A 24,429-nucleotide genomic window follows, 5' to 3' on the forward strand; every position below is an offset into this window, starting at 1 on the left:
TCTTAGATAGCTAGAAGTGGAATTGCTGGGTCATATGGTAACTGTAGACCCAGTTACAGATACTTTAATACTTTAGATAACTGCCAAACTTTTCCAAGTGGCTGAACCATTTTACATTCCCATCAGCAACATATGACAGTTTCTATTTATCCACATCCTTGCCAATGCTTATTGTTTTCCTCATGATTACAGCCATCCTAGTGAGTATAGAGTGATATAGCATTGTGGTTTTAACTTGACCTCCTTAACATCCAATGATGTTGAGCCTATTTTCATGTGCTTATTAGCCATCCCTATGTATTTTTCTGGCGAAATGTGTATTCAAATCTTTAGCCCATTTGTAAGTTGGGTTGTCTCTTTATTAATGAGTTATAAGAGTACTCTGCATGGGATTTTAAAAACTATTTCTCATTGGCTATTTTCTAGAGATTATTGAATCATGCCACAATTTTCCTTACAGCTCCCATCTTTTGGGGCCCCTCCCCCCCAAATGTATACATTTGTCAGTAAATAACCTATAGAATACAAAAGAAAATGGTAGGACTGGTTGCCTCATGTACCCTCTTGGAACTTCTGAGATTTGAATCAAGTGCAATAGTTATATCATCTGAGTTATATCCTGCATCTAGATCTTAAGCCAGAATTGTTAGCAGGTAGGGCAAAGATAGTGTTATAAGATGCTTCATGGTAGAGAAATTATTTGGCAGACATCTTTTCTTCTCAATACTGTATGTGAACTAATTTATGAGTATCTGATCCCCAGTTTTCTCCATTTTCTAGTTTCTCCTTCTGATAGTAATAAAGAAACAGCAAACAGCAAAATTAAAAACTTCTCTTTCTTTCTTAAATAAGACATGATACCTTCTTTTAGTTTATATTCACTGAATAAATGTAACGACTTAAGGCTATGAAAAATATGGCCATTTTTATAACAAAAAGAAACAAGAATAGACTAGGTTACGGTGGTAGACAGTTGGTCCCAAATCCAATGATATAAATGAAATCTTGAACAGATAAAAAAACACAAACAAGCCCCCAACCTGCAATAAACTTATAATTGTGCTGATAATGAGAACTATTATTAACAAATGACAATTTTTCTTAGGAATTTCTAGAGGCCAGAATGTTGGTAAAGTTTGGAAATGTACTGACAGTGAGTATATTATACCAGGCAAATGATGACCAAAAGAAGCCCCATGCAGTAATACTAACAGCAAAGAAGGCTATTTAACACACATAAAAGAGTCAATCAAGTAGAAAAAATAAATGTAAATATTGATCTAGAAATTAAAAAAAAACAACCCTGTTGATGCAGCCAAACAGTAAAAATCATAATACAAGAAAGATGGTGAATAAAAGCTAACTATAACTAAAGAAGCTAGAAAAACAACAGCAAACACTCAAAGCAGAAAAAATATATATAAAAAGAAAATATAAATGCAGTGCTGCTCAATAAAAAACAAAAGGTGCCTCTCTAGAAACAGTTTTAAAAATAGAGTATAGTAATTTTGATCAAGGGGGAAAAAAAAAAACCACCACAGATAAACTACCCTGGAAACCCAAAGGGGCAATAGTAACCAGAATGCCACATATAGCAATGCCAATGACATTGAAAAAGGAATAAAGAGATAATTTTGTTTTATTTTGGAAAGAAAAAAAACAGTACTGAAGAGTTAATATTGCAAAAAGGACACAGTCTGTATATTACAAATATTTGGTTCATACTGACTTAAAACATCCAGGTTAAACCACTTTTAGCAATATGACTATTACACTGAACTTGACTACTTAGCAAGTACATGTTTCTACATATTTCAAATTCAAATGTACTGAAGCCAAAGCTTCTAAGATATTTAAAAAGCAAGGCAATTTAGAAAGATGGTAATGATAACCCTATATGCAAAACAGAAAAAGAGACTCAGATGTATAGAACAGACTTGTGGACTCTGGGAGAAGGCGAGGGTGGGATGTTTCAGGAGAACAGCATCGAAACATGTACATTATCTAGGGTGAAACAGATCACCAGCCCAGGTTGGGTGCATGAGACAAGTGCTCGGGCCTGGTGCACTGGGAAGACCCAGAGGGATCGGGTGGAGAGGGAGGTGGGAGGGGGGACCGGGATGGGGAATACATGTAAATTCATGGCTAATTCATTTCAGTGTATGACAAAAACCACTGCGATGATGTAAAGTAATTAGCCTCCAACTAATAAAAATAAATGGAAAAAAAAATAAAATAAAACATTTTAAAAATTAAAAAAAAAAAGCAAGGCATGCATGACCAGAGTCTTAAAAGACACTGTTTTCAAAATTATACTTTTTGACATTAGAATTAGGTGTCTTCTCTGCGTGTAAACGGGCCTGCACTAAGTTTCTGCCTCCGAACAGAACTGTTCATTTTCCGATCAGATTCTCAGGGCTGGCGCTAAGTGCTGTTGCTGTGGTTTACTTGCCAAGTCATGTCCGACTCTTTTGCAACCCCATGGACGGTAGTCCACCAGGTGTCTCTTTCTACTGGATTTCCTAGGGGAGAGTACTGGGGTGGGTTGCCATTTCCTTCTCCAGGGAATCTTCCCGACCCAGTGATAGAACCTGCGTCTCCTGGGCTGGCAGGTGATTCTTTACCATCGAGCTACTTGGGAAGCACGCTGGTGACGAAAGGACACGTCAGATTTGTGTCGCATACAAAAGTTTTCTCTCACTGTAAAAGCTGCACAGTTACTATAAAAACATTACAAAACTGGCCAAACTAAAAAAACAAGGAGGTATTAGCAATGGTTACCTGCCTTTTCACATTATTTCTAATAGACTGTTTGTTTGTGCAAATTAAAAAATGGGATCAAAGTGTACATACTATTTTGTATCTCATAAACATTTAAAAATATCAACAAGCACTTCATCATGTTTTTAGTAATTATAGTTAGAATAAAGCACTAGGTTGATATTTCATTCTTTGCATTCTCTTCTTTTTTCCTGTATGATCTGGAATGTGAGTCTCAATCTGGCTGCAAATTAGAAACTTTGCATTGATATATCCCCAAATACTGAGCCAATTTTTCCTAGCAACAACTCTGTATTGTTCAATGTGGACTTTTATTCAACACTTTTTGCTCTTATTGCAGAGAGACTGGTCATCCTGTAGTTGACTTAAGAAGAAATACTTTATTTTCTCTGAGCCTCCCACATGCTATTTTTCCTTATTCAGCAATAGTTCATTTAAGTTCCATGTAGGTTTTCTTTTTATTTACCCATAAACAAAGTGACAAGTGCCCAAATCCAGTGGCTATAAACAGATAGCTGAAGGGATGGTTTTTTATATACCATCCTTCTGTGTAGTGATCAAAACCAAATTTCAGCTGAAGAGCTGACAAATATGGTTTTAACCCCCTTTTTAATCCTCATATCCAGAAGTACCTAGTGTAACCAACTCTGGAAACGTTCAGGACTCCACAGTGTAAAATGAGTTGCTTTGTGACCTCCTACTGCTCACTCTGGGGTCAGCTCTCTACCATAATCTAGAAGAATGATTTGCTTATCTGCTTTGCAGTTCTCCAAATTTCATTAGTTGTCACCTTCCCTGGTATTTGTGCTTTTTCATTTTACCCTTTTACTGTCATTTTAATGAAGTTTGTAAACTAAGCACAGATAAATGTATATGATCAACTTTTACTATGGATTACACAAGGAGATAGCTTATTTACAAACTGTTAGTAGTCAAATTATATGTAAACAGATAAGTGAAGTAAGGTATCTATTTACAGCTCTATAAGCTTTAATTGCATAAAAGTTATGAAGAAATCATACTAGTATAGATTTTTGAAATCTATACTTAATTTAATGAAAAAGCTTATCAAGTGTCTCAATTCTCTAGAGCATCTATTTCAATGACGCCATGCTAATTATACATATTTTCTTTCCTTAGAACAACCACCTATCATTATAACTGCAAACAAAAGAGACAATTCACTAACCTCTGCTTCGGTTGCTTGGGACTGTAAAAGCTGTCGTATACGAAGTATGTCCTTTTCTATTTGTTGAATTCTGGTTATTCTTCGCTAAAATAAAATAAGTAACCAAATTAGATCTACTTTTATTAAAAAACATTAGTTTTTAATATTAATTTAACATTAACCACTCTATGGTTACCATTTAAAAGTAGGATTATATCAAATCATTCTTTTTTTCTATGCCAAGTCATTCTTATGTGAGAATTAGATACATATACATATACATATTCATATACTGAGGACATCAGTGCATCAGTTCAACTTTTTAACATATCTAACTTTATAAAACAGATCCCTAAATTTAGGAAAACTGTACAAATGCAAGTTATGTATATACTTGGACCATAAAGAAAGGTGAGGGCTGAAGAACTGATGCTTCTGAACTGTGGTGTTGGAGAAGATTCTTGAGAGTCCCTTGGACTGCAAGGAGATCCAACCAGTCCATCCTAAAGGAAATCAGTCCTGAATATTCACTGGAAGGACTAATGCTGAAACTGAAGCTCCAATACTGTGGCCACCTGATGCGAAGAGCCAACTCACTGGAAAAGATCTTGATGCTGGGAAAGTTGAAGGCAGAAGGAGAAGGGGACAACAGAGGATAAGATGGTTAGATGGTATCATGGATTCAATGGACATGAGTTTGAGCAAACTCAGGGAGACAGTGAAGGACAGGGAAGCCTGGCATGCTGCAGTTCACAGGGTTGCAAAGAGCTGGACATGACTGAGCAACTGAACAACAAATGATACATAACAGTGTGAAACTGGTATATAAAAGCTGTTCTCAAAAACTTTCAAAAAGAAAATTATATCTGAATTTAAACTTTTATATTAATTCAGATATCAGTACAGTATAATGGGTTTATATAAAGTATGGCATCCTGTAAAGAGAAAGAGCATATGATTTTTTTTAAGAAGCACCAGTATGTAAACAATAAGAACAATCTTCCCTAAAGTTATTCCTATTACAGGTCAGCAGTACCTTTCATAGTTAGCTTTCCCAAATACTTCAGCTAAACATTACTCCAAACACTAAAGATCACAATGATGGTAGGAGTTATTGCTTCCCCCACATACTGAGATCTTCAAGTGAACACAAAGCAGTAACTACAGATCAAACAATGTGGAAGTGAAAAATGTGGGAAATGTTTTCAAGTATATATGTTTTAAAAATAAGTACTGCCAATATTGTATCATCATCTGCCAGAATTCCATAGTTGACATTGTAACATTGGTATAACAAACTGTATTGAAAGAGTAATTGTTTCAATGAGGAAAAAGTGTCAGAAAATAGACGGAGTGATTTGCAAACTTTTCATGATTATGTACCCATCAATGAAAGATTTTTGAGCATGTATACTTCAATAGATAATTAAAGTATTATAATGAATAGCTTTAAGTATATACAGCTAAAAAACTTACATACAAAACTTACCCTTGAATCATATATAGTTTTGTTTAAATACAATGTCCTTATGATTTTATTGCCATAGTAGGAATCATTATTGTTGCTGTTTTTTGGAAAAGCTCAAAACAGATGTGCTCACCAAAAAAGAAAACTTCCTCCCTCAGTCCCTCCGTTGTACCACTACAACTATGCTAATTCTTTATCACAATTCTGAAAATAGTGAACTTAAGGTAAATAATCGCACTCATCTCACACACTAGTAAAGTAATGCTGAAAATTCTCCAAGCCAGGCTTCAGTAATACGTGAACTGTGAACTTCCAGATGTTCAAGCTGGTTTTAGAAAAGGCAGAGGAACCAGAGATCAACCTGCCAACATCTGCTGGAACATCGAAAAAGCAAGAGAGTTCCAGAAAAACACCTATTTCTGCTTTATTGACTATGCCAAAGCCTCTGACTGTGTGAATCACAAAAAACTGTGGAAAATTCTGAAACAGATGGTCACACCAGGCCACCTGACCCACCTCTTGAGAAACCTATATGCAGGTCAGGAAGCAACAGTTAGAACTGAACATGGAACAACAGACTGGTTCCAAATAGGAAAAGGAGTACATCAAGGCTGTATATTGTCACTGTGCTTATTTAACTTATATGAAGAGTACATCATCAGAAACGCTGGGCTGGAAGAAGCACAAGCTGGAATCCAGATTGCTAGGAGAAATATCAATAACCTCAGACACACAGATGACACCACCCTTACGGCAGAAAGTGAAGAACTAAAGAGCCTCTTGATGAAAGTGAAAGAGGAGAATGAAAAAGTTGGCTTAAAGCTCAACATTCAGAAAACTAAGATCATGGCATCTGGTCCCATTACTTCATGGCAAATAGATGGGGAAACAGTGAAAACAGTGGCTGACTTTATTTTCCTGGGCTCCAAAATCACTGCAGATGGTGATTGCAACCATGAAATTAAAAGACGCTTACTCCTTGGAAGGAAAGTTATGACCAACCTACATAGCATATTAAAAAGCAGAGACATTACTTTTCCAACAAAGGTCCGTCTAGTCAAGGTTATGATTTTTCCAGTGGTCGTGTATGGATGTGAGAGTTTGAACAAGAAAGAAAGCTGAGCACTGAAGAATTGATGCTTTTGAACTGTGGTGTTGGAGAAGACTCTTGAGAGTCCCTTGGACTGCAAGGAGATCCAACCAGTTCATCCTAAAGGAGATCAGTCCTGAATATTCATTGGAAGGACTGATGCTGAAGCTGAAACTCCAAGACTTTGGCCACCTGATGCGAAGAACTGACTCATTTAAAGACCCTGATGCTGGAAAGACTGAAGGCGGGAGGAGAAGGGGACAGCAGAGGATGAGATGGTTGGATGGCAGCACTGACTTAATGGACATGAGCTTGAGTAAACTCCTGGAGCTGGTGATGGACAGGGAGGCCTGGTGTGCTGCAGTCCATGGGGTTGCAGAGCCCGACATAACTGAGCGACTGAACAGAAGTGAACTGAATAGTTCAGTATGAATTCAGGACAGCTCTCAAGAAATTAGGAATAGAAGGTAAATTCCTTAACGTGATAAATGGTATCAAAAACCTTAAGTAAACAACATACTTAATCGTGAAATTTCAGAATTCTCTTTAAAGCCAAGGCAAGATGAAGAAGACCAATTATCATTGCTTTATTCAAAGATGTATTACATTTCTTATATAATACAAAGAGGGAAAAAAGGACTGGAAAAGACAAAACTGTCAATACTTGGAGACAATTTAACATCTAAATGAAAAATCCAAGAAAATCTTAAACTGAGAATCTAACAAAAGAGTTCAGGAAGACTCCTAGACACATCAAATTTAGTAATGTAAACTAGAGAAAATTCCATTCACAGTAGCAACAAAAACTAAGATATTTAGGAATAAATGAAAAAAAAAGATGCGTAAGAGGATCATGAAGAATATGGGCAACAGCGGATGAGACGTTTGGATAGAATCACTGACTCAATGGACATGAATTTGAGCAAACTGTGGGAGATAGTGAAGGACAGGGAAGCCTGGTATGCTGTAGTCCATGAGGCTGCAAAGAGCTGGACATGACATAACAACTGAACAACAAGGGTTTTATGAAGAATGTTATAAAGCTTTTCTGAAGGGCATAAAATAAGACCCAAATGAATGGAGAGATACAAAACGAGTAACAGTATCTAATATTTACTTGGAATTTGCTAAACTCCAAGGGTTTTATGCATATTAACTCATTTAATCCTTACATTTTTTACAGGGAATCATTTTCTACATTTCACCAATGAGAAAACTGAGGCAGAGTTTAAACAAGATCACTGTGCTGATAAGTGACAGGGAATTAGAATCCAGAGACCAACCTTTCAACCAAGATCCAATCTTCATACTATAAAGATAGAAATTCTCCTGAAATTAATTTATAAATTCAATGTATATCTAATCAAAAGTCAATAAGGTTTTTCCTTGAATAAAATAAGCTGATACTAAATTTCAAATAAAAGAGTAATGAAACAGAATATAAACACATTTTTACAAACGTAAATAAATAGGACTCATACTACAAGACTTAAGATTAATAAAATTATAGCAAATAAAACAAGTGTGGTATCCAGAGAAGCTAAAACAGACGAATGGAACAGAGTTCACAAATATTCAGCAAATATAACTTCTCATATGCAAAAAACAGCATTACTAATCCATGGGGAAACAGAGATGCATCCAATAAATGTTAATGGAAAATTCAGTTAACAACATAAATATATATCTATCTGTGTGTATCTGTATGTCTGTATATATCACTAATTATATAATTATCGAATAGAAATTATACTGCATATAACATATACTATATATACACATTTAAAAATCATATGCATGAGTGTTTATATATATACACATAAAATTAGATTCCTACCTCTAAAACTAAAAGATGATGCTATGAAAGTGCTGCACTCAATATGTCAGCAAATCTGGAAAACTCAGCAGTGGCCACGGGACTGGAAAAGGTCAGTTTTCATCCCAATTTCAAAGAAAGGCAATGCCAAAGAATGCTCAAACTACCTCACAATTGCACTCATCTCAACACTGGCTAAAGTAATGCTCAAAATTCTCCAAGCCAGGCTTCAACAATACGTAAACTGTGAACTTCCAGATGTTCAAGCTGGTTTTAGAAAAGGCAGAGGAACCAGAGATCAAATTGCCAACACCTGCTGACTCATCGAAAAAGCAACAGAGTTCCAGAAAAAACATTTATTTCTGCTTTATTGACTATGCCAAAGCCTCTTACTGTGTAGATCACCACAAACTGTGGAAAATTCTGAAAGAGATGGGAATACCAGACCACCTGACCTGCCTCTTGAGAAACCTGTATGCAGGTCAGGAAGCAACAGTTAGAACTGGACATGGAACAACAGACTGGCTCCAAATAGGGAAAGGAGTACATCAAGGCTGTATATTGTCACCCTGCTTATTTAACTTATATGCAGAGTACATCATGAGAAACACTGGGCTGGATGAAGCACAAGCTGGAATCAAGACTGCCGGAAGAAATATCAATAAACTCAGATATGCAGATGACACCACCCTTATGGCAGAAAATGAAGAACTAAAGAGCCTCTTGATGAAAGTGAAAGAGGAGAGTGAAAAAGTTGGCTTAAAGCTCAACATTCAGAAAACTAAGATCATGGCAACTGGTCCCATCACTTCATGGAAAATAGTTGGGTAATCAGTGGCTGAGTTTATTTTTTTGGCCTCCAAAATCACTGCAGATGGTGATTGCAGCCATGAAATTAAAAGACACTTACTCCTTAGAAGGAAAGTTATGACCAACCTAGACAGCATATTAAAAAGCAGAGACATTACTTTGCCAACAAGCATCCGTCTAGTCAAGGCTATGGTTTTTCCAATGGTCATGTATGGATTGTTGGATTATAAAGAAAGTTGAGTGCCGAAGAATTGATGCTTTTGAACTGTGGTGTTGGAGAAGACTCTTTTTTTTTTATTCCCCATCCCGATCCTCCCTCCCACCTCCCTGGAGAAGACTCTTGAGAGTCCCTTGGACTGCAAGGAGATCCAACCAGTCCATCCTAAAGGAGATCAGTCCTGTGTATTCATTGGAAGGACTGATATTGAAGCTGAAACTCCAATACTTTGGCCACCTGATGTGAAGAACTGAGTCATTTGAAATGACCCTGATGCTGGGAAAGATTGAGGGCGGGAGGAGAAGGGGATGACAGAGGATGAGATAGCTGGATGGCATCACCGACTCAATGGACATGGGTTTGGGTGGACTCCGGGAGTTGGTGATGGACAGGGAGGCCTGGCGTGCTGTGGTTCATGGGGTCGCAAAGAGTCGGACATCACTGAGCAACTGAACTGACTTACTGACCTCTAAGACATATATGATAGCAAATCTGAGATGAATTAACGATCTAATTGAAAAATAAAACATTAGACTTACTAGAAAAAAATATGAGGGTATATTTAAAGATAGGAAAAGATGTAAAAATAGGTCGAAGAAAGCACAAATACGACAATATAATTAATTTAGCATTACAATAAAAACTAATTTTTTTGTTATCATTAAACTAAAGTAGGTAACAGATTTGGCAGGGAACAGTTATGAAATACATCACATATAACAGATAGGTATTAAGAGTATATTAAAATATCTCTCAAATATAAATGAATAAGACATCTAACAATATGAAAAAACAGCAAAAAGAAAATCTTAAAAGTCTAATACATATATGAAAAGATATTCAACTTCAGTAGCACTCATGAAAGTATAAACTAAATGACAAGATAATGTTTCATATGCTCATTGATTGTTAATTATAAAGTTTGACTCACAATTTCTGAAGGAAAAAAAGAAAACAACAGTCAAAGGAAACAGAATTCTCATATACTCCTGGGAGGAACGCAAACTGATAAAATCATTTTGAGTGCAATCTGGCAAACACTATTCAGAACACTCGTACCTTAGGACCAGCAATTATGCTTTCAGGTATGTGTACCAGAGCAGAGGTCAGCAAGTTAACGTGTGCCAGTCATCTGTTTATGAATCATGTTTTACTGAAACACAGTCATGCTCATTTGCTCATATACTGTTGTCTATGGTTGCTTTCTGGCTACAAAGGCAGAGTTGAGTAGTTGCAACAGACCACATGGCTGACAAAGTCTAAACTACTTACCATACAGCCCTCTAAGAAAAAGACTCTTGACCTAGAAAAACTTTTGTGCACGTTTATAGGATATGGATAAGTATGTTTATCAGAGTTGTTTTAACAGTGAGAAATTATAAATCACCTAAATATATGTCAAGCAGAAAACAGGTAAAGCTACACAGAACTGTGTCATCCATGTATTTATAAAACATTACAGCAGCACAGAAGGATAAGTAACGTTCGTCCTACCAATCCCCAACTCCCAGAAAAAGCTCTTATGAATAAGCTGATGTGCATTTATCCAACCTTTTCTTACACACATAGAGGAGAGTAGGGAGCACCATACTATGAGCCCAAATTTGTGTTGAACAAATAAAGAAACAAATAAATAAATAAATAACCAAACTGTTAATGGAGACAGGCAGAGACTAATTCAAATAGGCATGGGCAAGAGTGGATTTTGTTTCAATTTCCCTAAAACTGTTCAACAGTCATTTGCATGTGTTTTATTGGTCATCTGCATTTTCTTTTCAATAAACTGAATGATTACATCCTCTGCCCATATAAACAGAGTTGTCTTTTCTTCTTAGTTTGTAGAATTCTTACAGTACAGGGATATTAAACCTTTCCCCCTTGATGTGTCACAAATAGTTTCCCGTATTTTTTTTTCCTGCAGGATGAATGCTTTAAAATTTTACAAAATAAATCCTGTCCCCTCCTATTGCTTTTGAGTTTCCATTCTTAATTAAGATCTCTCTTGTCCTATATTTTATTCTCTTAATTTTATTTTTTACATTTAGATATTTAACTCACCTGTAACTGTTCATGTACAAGATGTGAGGTAGGGATCTAATTTAATTTCTCTACTACTAGATAGGGCTTCCCTGGTGGCTCAGTGGTAAAGAATCTGCCTGCCAATGCAGAGAGATGTGGGTTCAATCCCTGGGTCAGGAAGATCCCCTGGAGAAGGAAATGGCAACCCACTCCAGTATTCTTGCCTGAGAAATCCCATGGACAGAGGAGCCTGACGGCCTACAGTTCACAGAGTCATGAAAGAATCGGACATGACTTAGTGACTAAAAAACAACCACCACCAGAAAGGTTCCCAGTTATCATCTATGTTCTCACTGAGTTATTTATTGCCATTTCCCCCCGCCCCAAACTTGCAACTTCTATCATTAAAAGATTCCAGATTTTCTTACATCTTTTTCTAGTCTCTATTCTGTTCTATTTGCCTACGTCTATTCCTGTGCTATTAATATCATACTGTGATTACTGCAACACCTTTACAGTAAATTTTACCAAATGGTAAGGTAAATCCTCACTCATTATAATTTTCTTAAATACTTTTGGAAATTCTTACTTGACAAACTTAAAAATCATTTTTCCGGGCTCTAAAAAAATTAAGATTATGACTGGAATCATATTATATTTCTATATCAACTTTTTAAAGAAAGACATTATTAGGATATTAAAATCTTCTCACCCAGGGATCTTATTTATTTTTAGCAACAGAGACATCAGTGGTTTAATGGAAGGGGGATCTTACACACCTGAAACAAAGTCCTGGAGTGATACCCTACCATGTGTGACGGATGGCAGGCAGGACACGCAGCAGGCTTCCCTCTTGGGTGGAAGGGGAGAGTGCCAGTTACACAGTGATGTCAGGCTGGCTCATCAGTTACCAGGGAAAGCAGCAGACGGGGAATGCCCTTCACCGCCCCAGTGATCAGCACAGACAATAGCTGGGGCCAGGGGCAAGTGTGTGGGAAGGTCAGGCTTGTATGCAGGGTGCAGGGGAAGCAGGCATTCACAGGATGTACAGACAGCAAGCGTGGTCTGACTGCTCATTTCACTCCTCCACACTCTGCAGCACCTGACAATCTCAGTTGGCCCCTCTTCTGCGATACCCCTGGCGTCGCTGCAACCAGATAACACAAACACAATGCAGACAGCCACACAGACTTTTCTACTCTTAGGGCCCCACAGTGTGTCCTTCAGCAATTTTATATTTTTCTTCATGCGGTCTGTATTTGGTATTTTAAAGTTTCCTGTCGTTATGAAGAGATCACTCTACCCCATTTCCATTTCCAAAGGGCAGCCATTGCTAACAGAAACCCTATGCATCTTACCTCCAGCCACCCTACTGAGTCCTCTCATCAGCTGAAATGCTTTCTGGCTCTTCACCATGGTTTTTCTAGGTAGACAACAATGTAATTTACAAGTGACAATTATTTGCTCCCTTCCCTTCTAGTTGGAAAATAGTGCAGTAGTTAAACAATTTGTTTTCTTTCTACCTGAATTAGTGGAACCTCCAAACAAAGTTAAGTAATAGTGATGAGAGCAAGCGGCAAACCATGTTAATGACTGCAACGGTAATAATCTAATTATTTCTCTATTTTCTCAATCTAATATAATGTTGGCTTCTGTTTCCGGTACATAATCGTTTTTAAAAAACTTTTACTCTATTTTTATTTTACTTGGAATTTTTATCCATCTTTTCCTTGCAAAGGAGGTACCACATTTTTTTCTCATGGCCTCAGGCCTTCTTGGAATTCACTTTCATGTTCGTTAGCTGACCATTCTACTCTTACATGTTGAGTCACTCAAGCACAGTTATGAGGGAGAGAATTACTATGGACAATTATTTTCATTATTCCCATTACTTAATTATTAGTGTTTATAACAGTTGTATACTACTAATTTAATAATTTAATAACTACCCAAATGGTGGACACTGAAATCGTCTCTCTCTCTGTCTTACAGTGTTGTGACGAATAGCATAAAATCTATACTTATATTCTTGCTTCTTTAACTCGACATTCCTGGAGGACATATTCTGAGAGTCTTACAGAATTACTATGTCAGAGGGTACAAATATTTTAACTTTGACAGGTAGTGCTACAGAGTCCTTCAGGATTGTACCAGTTTATTCTTACAACAGGCAGACGATGATGCTTAGTATTACAATCTCTCAAAATCTCACCAGTATTTCATGACACTAAACTTTAAAGCTTTTGCCAGTCTGATAGGCAGAAAATTAACCAACCAAACAAGAAACCACCACCACTAACAAAAAACAACATTATTGTATGTTACTTTTCCCTGATGACTAGTGACGTTTAAGTATATTTTAACAATGATTTATTAACCACTTGTACTTTTGTGATGGGACTACTCATACCTTCTGATTATTTTCCTCTTTGGTTGTCTTGTTTTCAATTGATTTGTAGGTGCTCCCTGTATATTAGGGATAGTAACTCCTCATATGTACTACAAATATTTCCATTTTTGCTTTGTGTACAATATTTTTTTAGCCCTAACCTTAATATATTTCCAGAATAAATGAATGTTTGCTGTATTTATAAAGATATGGACTAAAAATTCCTTAGAATATTAACTAGCAAAAGAACACTATATTCCAGAACAAAATTAAAATGAATACATCTGCACATATCTGGACAAAATGGCGAAGAGAGAACTCAAGTTAATCTGTTCTACAGTAAGCTGTCTGGAATATACTTATTCATATTTATACATTAATACAGAAATTTTCATATCAACATCTCATTTCTTAAGAACCTCTAAAAACAAACACATTAACAGATATAGAAAAACATGTATACAGTATTCCATAAATTCACATTCTAAAAACGTAAATTCATATAAACCAGAGTAAAATTTCTCATAGTTTTTCTATCAACAAACAAAGAAAATCTGCCTGGTATTTTAAAATAATTTCATGAAAACACCAACTGTTACAAATACTAAATCTGTATTAATTGTATCATATAATTTAAAGTATCTTTGGAAATTCATTACATATTCTTGATTCCATACCACTTAAATATGGTGATAAATACCTTCTCCCAATATGTAACTTATCTTTTCACCTTTTTTTTTTCTTCTTTTGGCCGTGCCATTTGGCTTGTGGGATCTTAGTTCTCTGACCACAGACTGAACTCAGGGCCTGGCAGTAACAGCACTGAGTCCAAACCAATGGACAGACAGGGAATTCCCAAACATGCTTTTTCCCCTTTTCATTTTCTTTAAGGTACCTAATAAAGATAAATTCTTAATTTTAAAATAGTAGAATTTTACCAGTTTTTATAATTAGTCTAATGTCTTAAGAAATCCTTTCTTATTCCAATATTCTTTCTTTACACAGTTGAGGGTAGAAACATGGGAATGTTCTCCATTTGTTTCTCTTCCCAAGGTTCTTTTTATATGTTTCTCTCCTTGAATGAGACTTTCCTTTTTTCATTACACAAACACAGAAGTAAAAATATCAAAGGATAACTGAAGTTAGCTAGCAACTAATATGATGACCAGAATTTAATTCTTCTTCCCTCTTATAATTCCAAGGCATAGCAGAACAGTATCAGAGAATTGAAATATGAAGGCAGAATTATGTGAATACTGGTTATGCTTACAGCAGCCATAGTAAACTATTCTTATTTTGAACTAGTGCCAAAGTAAAGATAGACTTTAAAATATCTTTAAGAATAAAACTTAACCAAAGTTAACAGAGCTGTAATGCATTAGATTCTTCATAGAAATCTAGCTACTACTGTTTCATAGTTTAATAATAAATATGTTACCTGTGCTCGTTTTTCCATATCCTGGCAAGTACCTAGTTGTTCTTCCATTGCAACTCTGATTTGCCTTGCCTCGTATTCCAACTGCCTTCTGGTCATATCTGTTTGTAAGGAAAACTAAAACCACAAATAAAATGGAAATGTTAATATCTTGTGTTTATCAGTAAAAATAAAAAAGCATATAAGTATCCATAAAGAAAATGAATAAACAAATATGTAAGTTATCATAAGAAAATTATTTTTTACTCTAAGAAGTCCTAAAACTTGATCATCAGTGCTAGGCTCAGCCTGGCTTTCTGATGTGAAGTGAAGAGTTGAAACACTTTTATTGCCCCATAGTCACAGTTTTAATTAAATTGTACTAGCTCTTTAAAATATATATATTTATCCAGTTAAGGTAAGCCTATTTTCAGTTACCTTACAATTCTTTTGCCCTGAAGAAGCACTACTTTGAATTGTTAAAAATTAGAATATTAATGTGTACAAAATAGAAAAATCAAGAATTAGGTCCATCATCCTTAAGTTTATACCTCACTTCAGGATTCTTATGTACATGTAGACGAAATGGAGAGAACTTTCCCACATGTAAAATAAAGAAGATAGAATAAAGAAAAGCTTTTATATAATATAATAATAAATTGCAAGATAACACAAACTTTTTGGTAAAAATATAAATATGAACCAAAGTTGAAACAAACCAAAAAAAGTACTTCTTCATGGAGTGGGTGTTAGTACATTCAAAACTTTATTAGCCCTCTAACTACAATTCCAGATGCTGTGGTAACTGCTAGATATAAAAAATGAAGAAAAGGAGAAGGCAAAGAAACTTACAAAGACATGCTCCAAGGCTAAAAGAACAGCTGGACAAAATAATCGCTGACAGTTATAACAGACCATGAAGGGAATAAGGAAGTGCTGTAGATTTTTTATGCTCTGTAAGTCCAATAAAAAGCTGCATGTGGACAATTCCCTGGAGGTCCAGGGGTTAGGACTCCACGCACTCACTGTCAAGGGTGAAGGTCTGATCCCTGATCAGAAACTAAGATCCTACACACACACACACACACACACACACACACACACAGACAAAAGCTGCATGTGTATGTGTCTGACTCAGAATAGCATTCTGTAGGCCTAAGAATCCCAAACTGTGTTGTCAGGCAAGTTAGAGGAGCTTTCACCCTTTTCCCTTGCAGTATACAGACGACACATGCAGAATGCGTTCCTACAGGCATATCCACGCTATGTGTTGCAACACAGCTGAAATAGTCTCCATGCTGTGAGTCATGTTATAACTACACTTATTTGTCCTCCACTTCCAAAAATCCCTTGCACAAAAGGTTGAAGATGACACATTATATTACAATAACGTGGTTTATATCTGATGTTTTAAGCAATGCCTAGTAACCTGATAAGTATTTCCATATGAAAGCATTCTTAACCTGCCTTCCCAATATAAAATAAAAATTTTGTGAATTTAAAAATATTTATGAAATATAAGCAATTTACATTTGCTAATGTTGCCTAATGGTCTACAATGTCTTACATATCCTCTTAAATAAATGTGACTGACTATATGGTAAATTAATACGGGAATGAGCTGACAACTGATTTGTTTCAGGTATTAACCAATTGCTCTTGAACTGTTTCACACACAACTGCATGCAGACAGCTAGACTCTAAATACTGTACATTTTAATTACCAAAGTGAATGTTAAGCAAAACAGTGCTTTAATAAAAGCAACGATCCCTCCAAACCCTCCTGAGTTCCTAATCCTCATACGTCAACACTCTCTACTGTTCTTTCATTTGTGGTGTCTCCTTAGCTCCCAAAAGGATGTTAACGACGTTGTCAGGAAGGGAGATTCTTTCCCTCTCACAAACCTGGATAAGTTTGTGCTTAGTAGGCTGAGCACTGAAGTTTCTAGTTCTAGCTCCTGCCAGACAATGCCCACCCAAGCAGGAATGTGATTAACTGCGTGTTCTGGAAAAGGTTTTTCCTTCGTTGTTACTTTTTCTTTTATAATGTCCTCTCAAAACTTTATTAGAAAATGAAAAATCAAAGCTAAGAGTGGAAGATTAATTTTAATTGGCCTATTTCTAAAATATTGTTTTAAAGCTCTAACATCTGTGCCAACAGCTACTGTCATTTACAATAACTAGAATAGGACTAAGGTTATCTCAGATACTTTCACTGCAAAAACCATCTGGCACAAGTCCTGTAATATAGTTCAAAAAACAGACAGATGGTAATAAACATTTCTACAGAGTACCTTTGGTAATTCAACACGTCAAATAATAAAACACCTAGTTGAATCCTGAATCTTTTAGTTTTATCATCTCTATATACAAAATTCATTGACTATATATTTATGTTGAAGTTGGATAAAACATATTACAGTTTACAAATAACTATATAGTTATAAACTTGGATACACTTTCAGATATAAAAATAAGTTATTTTGTCAAGTTACTTACATTTTCAGTTAAAGGAAGGCTATCTATTCTTTTAGTGAGATTCTGAAGTTGAGCATAATACCAGTCTTTTTCCTTTTCTTCTTTATCAAGGCCAGCAAGAAGCAATGATCTGTTTTTCAAAAAAAGTTAAGTTTACACAATGCTAATACGGAGCACATAACAGCAACTCTCATAAGCTGTAACTGTAATGTTTTCTACTTAAAGTAATATAATAAATAAGTGAGAATTTTACTAATTTTAGATTTCTGAAGGTGGGACTTAGATTACAGTCATTAAAATTTGAATATTAAGTTTTAAACTTTCTCAGCTAAATAAGATGGCAACCATTCTTACTAGAATATTTACATTTCAACCAAATGCTTTCTTCACATTTAGAGTCTAAGAATTTGATGTTGGTATACAGTAAAAAGTACAGATTTAATAAAACTCAGATATAAGAATAAAAAGTATAATAAAGGAGCAAAGAAAAGCAGTAATTACGCAAAAAATAAATTGAGAGTATAGGGAACTATTGCACATAGCTTTCAGCTTCTTAATAGTCAAAATAAGAAATATATTATCACTGTGTGATAACAGGAGATTGTTCTGAGGGACAGAAACATTTTCTTAGGCTTGGAATCTGAAGATGAACTTGTTACATAATTTCTGACAACCCAATCGATGATGTCCTCAATAACAGCCTATATCAATATTCTATATCAATACTCCGTATCTGATCAATATAAACATAAATGCAAAATAAAGGGTTAAGAGGAAAAAATCAGTAGGTACAAGAAGTATATGATCTATGTCCTTTTTTGTGACTCCTTCCCTAAACGACCGCTATTATTCTCTTATATTTATTTCCAGAGACATTCTATAAAAATGAAAGAATATATGTGTGCATATGTACATGTACATTTTAAAACATAAATAATAGCATATTATTATCTGTGTTGTCATAACTTTTTACCACTTAAAAGTCTATCTTGGAGATCATTCTTGTATCAGAATATAAAAAGGTCCCGTGTGGTTTTTTGCTAGCTGCAAAGATATTTATGAATCCATAAAAGAATAAATAATAACTGGTTCTATGTTAGAGGGCATTTAGGGTCTTTCTAATCTTTTGCTATTATAAACAGTGCTTCATTGAATATACTTATATATAACTTCATTGTACAAATATGCAAGCATGTGTAGATGACAAATTCCTAGGATATGTAAATTTTTAACTTACTGTCCTTACTAGATATTGTACCAATTTATGCTTCTGCCACCTTTGACAATATAAATGCTTCATCAAACTTTTTAGATTCTTTTACATTTCTAGGGTTTAAAAAATGGTATATCATTATGGACTTCCTTGTTTTCGGCCACACTGCACAGGTTGTGGGATCTTAGTTTCCAGACCATGGATGGAACCCCAGCTCATGGCATTAGAAGTGCGGAGTCCTAATCACCGGACCAAAAGGGAATTCCCTATCACTATGGTTTTAATTTGATTTCTTTTAGTATAGGTAAGGGTAAGCATTTTTCCAAGTTTAAAACCCACTTTTATTTCCTTTTCTGTGACTTTTTCTTATTTATAGGACCTCTTCTGTATTAAGAATGATAGTACTGTCAGTTATAAATATATTTTCTCAGTGAATCACTTGAATATGAGGATATTTTTTATTACAGCTTCTGGGCTTTGCTCTTACCGAGTCATTCCCCACTCTGACTCTGTTATTAATACCTTAAAATTCTATTTGATTGTATTTTCTTGATGAATAAGAATGCATGTATGTGGAAGGTTCTACTCTTGCTAAACTTTCCATTCTTTACTGAGAAGCAACTTAAAAAATAAGAATAAGCCTTCACTTTTTGCTGTGGCAACCTCAGTAGTGGGGGAATTCATGGGAAGAAGACAGCTCCTGGTTACGATGTGCCAACCTGGGGCAGAGGTGCTGACCAATGAGAAGCTGCCCTCTCCCTTCCATTTTTGACAACAGGAGCAGGAGAAAGCAGTGCAGAAATCCTGAACCCCTTCCACAGGCTGGGTATTACCACTAGCAAAAACATGAGATCTGATCCTATTTTCTAATGATCCCTGGTGAATACCTGCAGGACCCACTAGGACCAAGGCAAGGGAACAAGGGAGAGAGGGAGATGCTATTTCTTCTGATTAATGTTCAATAAATTGCCTATTTAATCAAGATCTGGTGCTAAAAGTGCTCAAATGAATAAGCTAATTTTAGTGATGGTATTGGAGTGAGAAAAATGTTAAGGAGAATAGGGCCAAGTTGTTGTTATCAAGTTTTAAGACTGAACTCTGGCAAAATACTCTTGGGAAGCCAAAGTCAAGAGCCAACATGATAACAAGTGGTTAACTGATAGGAGCTGATCTTATAACTCAAATCACTGTATTTAAGGCTCAAAACTGAAACAAGGCACAGACTCAGAAGCTGGTGGGTCTTTGTTGTTTAGCATATTGAAGGCTTATTTAGTGACTGTCTTCTTTAAAATGTAAATGTTAGCTAGGAAGTTAGACATAAACAAGGGGAGGCCTGGCTGAAAGGGATGCAAGCTGATCTCTAAACTCCATCCCAGACACACCCAGGAGAGCTCACAGATATGCTACAAAATAACCACAGAGACTTTTCAACACAGGGGCCCTGGGCACACAGTGGACAGAAAACCACCACAGGGGCTTCTCCAAGTAACTTTAGGCAGTTAGGGGACCATTAAGGGCTCATGAATATTCTACATCTGATTATAAGACGGAATTCGGGGAAGACATATGGGAAGACATAAACAACACAGCCTGCTGTTACATGACTTGAAACTGTCAATCGGCCTTGAGTGTACGACCATTTGCATCCCTCTCATTGACTGGTGGCGGGTACAGCCCTACTCTGCACCAGGCATATCCGAAAGGAGGAGACTGGACATGTAAAAGGGGAGCCAAGGGGGACCCACAGGAGAGATGAGGAGGGCTCCGTTGGGAGCACCTCACTAATCACAGGTCTGTCTGCTCCAGCTGAACTGAGCTGTAACTTGCCTGATGCTCCCTTTTGGTCCATTGCTCCAAATTTTTGCTGTGATGAGACAAGAACCAAGGAAGATAAATAAACTGATCTGACATAAATTTCATGTCTTCTTAGTCCTCTAGCTAACTCAGGATCATCTAGAAGAACATGGTACATGTATCAAGCATTTTGTTAAAAAGTATTACTGGCTAATATGACAATAACTATTTGGGTGTTATCAGACATAAGAGTACTAAGGAGTTTTTAAAAAATATCTGATTTCATCCTCACAACATCTTTTAACTGGAAAATTGAGGTTCAAAAAGGTCATGGAGCTTCCCTGGCGGCAGAGCGGTTAAGAATCCTCCTGCCAGAGCAGGGACTCAGGTCTGACCCCCGGTCCTGGAAGATCCCACATGCCCAGAGGGTAACTAAGCCCACGTGTCACAACCACTGAAGCCTGTGCTCCCTACAGCCCGTGTGGCAGAACAAGACCCCATTCTCTGCAACTAGAGAAAGCACTGTGCAGCAAGGAATACCCAACACAGTCAAAAACAAAAATAAATTAAGAAAAGAAAAAGGGTATGCATCTGGGCTTGAGTTCTGGCTTGAGTGTTTTCTAACACTTACCTCACTTAAACTTACTGTATCTATAGGTAATACAGAGAACAAGAAAAAAAAGATACAGAGATAGTTCTCTGACTTAAGGGATGTCTAGAAAGAAAGAACAGAAAAACAGAGGGGGTAAGATCATCAAAGAAATAACAGAATTTTCAAAAGTTGAAGGAAATAAATTTACAGATCAAAAGGGCACAGTGAGTAGTATCCAGTATGATGAATCAAGAAACACCTATCAAGGTAGTTTATCTAAAACCTTCAGAAAAACGGCTTCCTGCAAAGGAACGTGAATTAGACTGATATGCAGTTTCTCATCAGTGACACTGATTATAAAGAAGGAAAAATGAGTTTGAGCCTAGACCTAGTCAAGCTTTCATTCAAGTACGAGAGCAAAACACAGATTCTGTCCCATAAACAAGAGCTAAATCTACCTTCAAACAACGGTGGGAGCCAGGAGGACACAGGGTACTGACAACTACATACACACACACTCTTTGTGAATAAAATCAGGCCTTTATCACATAAAGCAAAGTAAGTTCTTAGGAAAACTGGCATGCTCACATGCCTCTTGACAGAGTTCAAAGGGGACAAAGCGATGGAAGAATGTACACTCCAGTTAGCTTCTGATTTTTCAGGACACTGTTTCCTAGACTCTCAGAAAGAGTCCTGGTTCAAGATATGCAACAGAGATTCACTGAAACTCAAGAGATTAAAGAAAGCTTAACACTATTTCTGGCCCATGATTATTGTTATTTTTAGAGATGTACACATCTAAAACCAGAGACAAAGTAGTAAAAGGTCTTTTGCCTCTCAATGAGATATGCTGAGTATTTTCCATATATTAATATCCATTGTTCATAACTCCACAAGGTAGAACCATATTCCTATTTTACAGAAGGAAATGACACAAAAATTTAAAGACTTGACCAAAGTCCCAGAGAATTTATACATTTGGACATTTATGCAAATTAACATTTATACATTTGAGTATTTCTTGAAAGTCTAATAGAACTTTTAGGAATATAAATATAATATGGTATTAATCATGCAAAAGGAATTTATAATCTTATAGGACGTACAAAAATACTTGACCAAGTGCTTGGTAACTATATATTCTGATACTTGTAGTGTGATGATTTTAACTTCAAGAAGAAAAGAATTAACACACTAGCTCTTAGAAAGGAGAACTGATTCTCTATCAGGCAACATTTTTTTAAGAAACCGAAACTGATAAATTGTTTCTTTTGTGACCCCTTGAAATAGGTCTTTAATAATGGAAACCAGTCACCTTATACTGAATCTGGTAGTCCTTTAATTCATTTGAAAAGATAACCAAAAAGTCAATCAAAATGCATTACATATTTTAGCCACTGTGATTATGCATACTATTCGTACATTATTCACTGTACAGAAGTGCTCCATCTGAGCCCTGGAGTCCCAAGAAGCTGCCTCCTTCACGTTTTCAGGTGTAAGGTAAGGACGCCCAGTAATTCATCACTCTGAGACAATGAATGGGAAATGTTCTCTAAGTGCTGCTTGTGATCCCCCAACACACGCTTCATAACTCCTATTCTGTATTGCCACAAAATGACAAAATCTAGCAAAAATTGGAGCATAAAAGTTTACTACTTAATGAAGAAATGTTACCTCTCTTTTTCAAGTTCTTCTAAATAACCGGTATTTTCTCTGCTTCCATTTACAAACCCTCTTCGTGGAAATGAACCCATAGGAACAGGACTGCACTCTCCTGAGCGACTAGATACAGATCCTTCTCGGCTTCCGTAAGAACGGAGGGACATTTTGGACCGTAGTTTCACTCCAGGGAAATTACTGCTATCTAAGTTAAGTTCTAAATAAAATACAGACAAGTTTTTATAAAACAACTGCTTTAAATGATCTAAAATATTGCTAATGTATTATCTTTTAATAATGAAACCTTAGGTTCACATTTAGCCCTCAAATTTTAAACCATTTTATAATTGAAATACATTATATATATATCACATAAAGTATGCAGGAGTACAAAATTATTGCAGTTATTGAGCAGCAGATCTATACAGGGACAGAAGAAATCCTTATCTCATATGCTGATGCCCAGAAAAATTCACTGACTACTGGTTCTAAAACAGAAACGTCCTGAAAAAAAAAAAAAAGAAAAAAAAAACACCAGGCCAAAGCACTTATAAAAGGGTACATTTGTGGTGGTGATCATCTTGCAATATACACAAATACTGAGTTCATTAAAAAAAAAAAAGTGTTCACCTTTTGGTTTAGAGGCCTGCAACTATAGATTTCTATCAGAGAAAGCCACAAATGTATATGAGTGAATGAACAATTATTTATGAACAGAATAGCTAAACTTTCCCTCCAAGATAGCTTGAGTCAATCTGGTGGGGAAAAAGTATATTGAAGAAAAATTAGACAGAATGTGCTTTCTTAGATTCCTACTAAGTAATAATATATTTGGGGATCCAAAAGTAATTTCTCTGCCCATCTTCAATTACAATTAAAACTTACTGATTTGACATTTGAATTTTTAAGTGATAAAACAAGAAAGATATTCTTTTAAAATTCTATTAAAAATGGCTTAAAATCAGTGTTGTGTGTATATATGTGTGTGTATATATGTGCAAAGATAAAGCACTTCTATTCTGAATGGAACAAAGAAGGGCACTGACTCCTTCAAATGAAGCAATGGGTCCAGTCTATAGCATAAAGCTTAATAAAGGCCTACTTAATGACTGGCAGAAGAGCAATGCGTTTTAGAAAGAGCTGAAAATTGTCAAGAAAGGTATCTAAAATAGTTTATTTAAAGGCAGTTAAATGTTTTAAATGAAAAAATGACAAGCAAATAGACTTTTTACGTATTTGTACTTTAAAAATTACATCCTAATGCATGAGGCTAAGAAAATCCAACACCAACATTCTAATCAAGAGAAGCTGTATTTGGACACATACACACCTAAAGCTGACAACTGGAGCTTAAAAAAATTAGTTTAAAACACTTTTTAAAAATTTACCTTTAAGACGCTCTAATAAATCAATCTGTCCAGAAGAAGCCATAGCTTCATCTTCAATACTTCCTTGTAGTTGTTTAAGTACTTCCTGTAAAAAAGAACACAGTATCTCAATATGATGAAATTCTAAATGACT

At 35.8% G+C, this 24,429-nt stretch overlaps 1 protein-coding gene and 1 long non-coding RNA gene across 7 annotated transcripts in view; one reads left to right on the forward strand and one right to left on the reverse strand.

The window, feature by feature from the left end:
• Positions 1–4,130, forward strand: part of LOC139033359 (uncharacterized) — a 48,520-nt gene extending 44,390 nt beyond the window's left edge. The window contains exon 2 of the long non-coding RNA XR_011485941.1: positions 3,922–4,130. This is a non-coding gene — a long non-coding RNA (uncharacterized lncRNA). The remainder of the gene's footprint in view (positions 1–3,921) is intronic.
• Positions 1–24,429, reverse strand: part of APC (APC regulator of WNT signaling pathway) — a 120,602-nt gene that overhangs the window by 36,775 nt on the left and 59,398 nt on the right. For 5 of the 6 annotated variants that reach the window (XM_070462330.1, XM_020891891.2, XM_020891888.2 and 2 more), the window contains exons 2-6: positions 24,297–24,381; positions 22,924–23,125; positions 17,672–17,780; positions 15,197–15,310; positions 3,971–4,054 (exon numbers count right to left, since the gene is read on the reverse strand). In XM_070462330.1, coding sequence (XP_070318431.1) covers positions 3,971–4,054; positions 15,197–15,310; positions 17,672–17,780; positions 22,924–23,125; positions 24,297–24,381 — 594 coding nt within the window. Of the gene's footprint in view, positions 1–3,970; positions 4,055–15,196; positions 15,311–17,671; positions 17,781–22,923; positions 23,126–24,296; positions 24,382–24,429 lie in introns of those variants that run through there. The other variant, XM_070462331.1, reaches the window with a different exon arrangement.

Source organism: Odocoileus virginianus, unplaced genomic scaffold, assembly GCF_023699985.2.
Source record: "Odocoileus virginianus isolate 20LAN1187 ecotype Illinois unplaced genomic scaffold, Ovbor_1.2 Unplaced_Scaffold_3, whole genome shotgun sequence".
Lineage (NCBI taxonomy): Eukaryota > Metazoa > Chordata > Mammalia > Artiodactyla > Cervidae > Odocoileus > Odocoileus virginianus.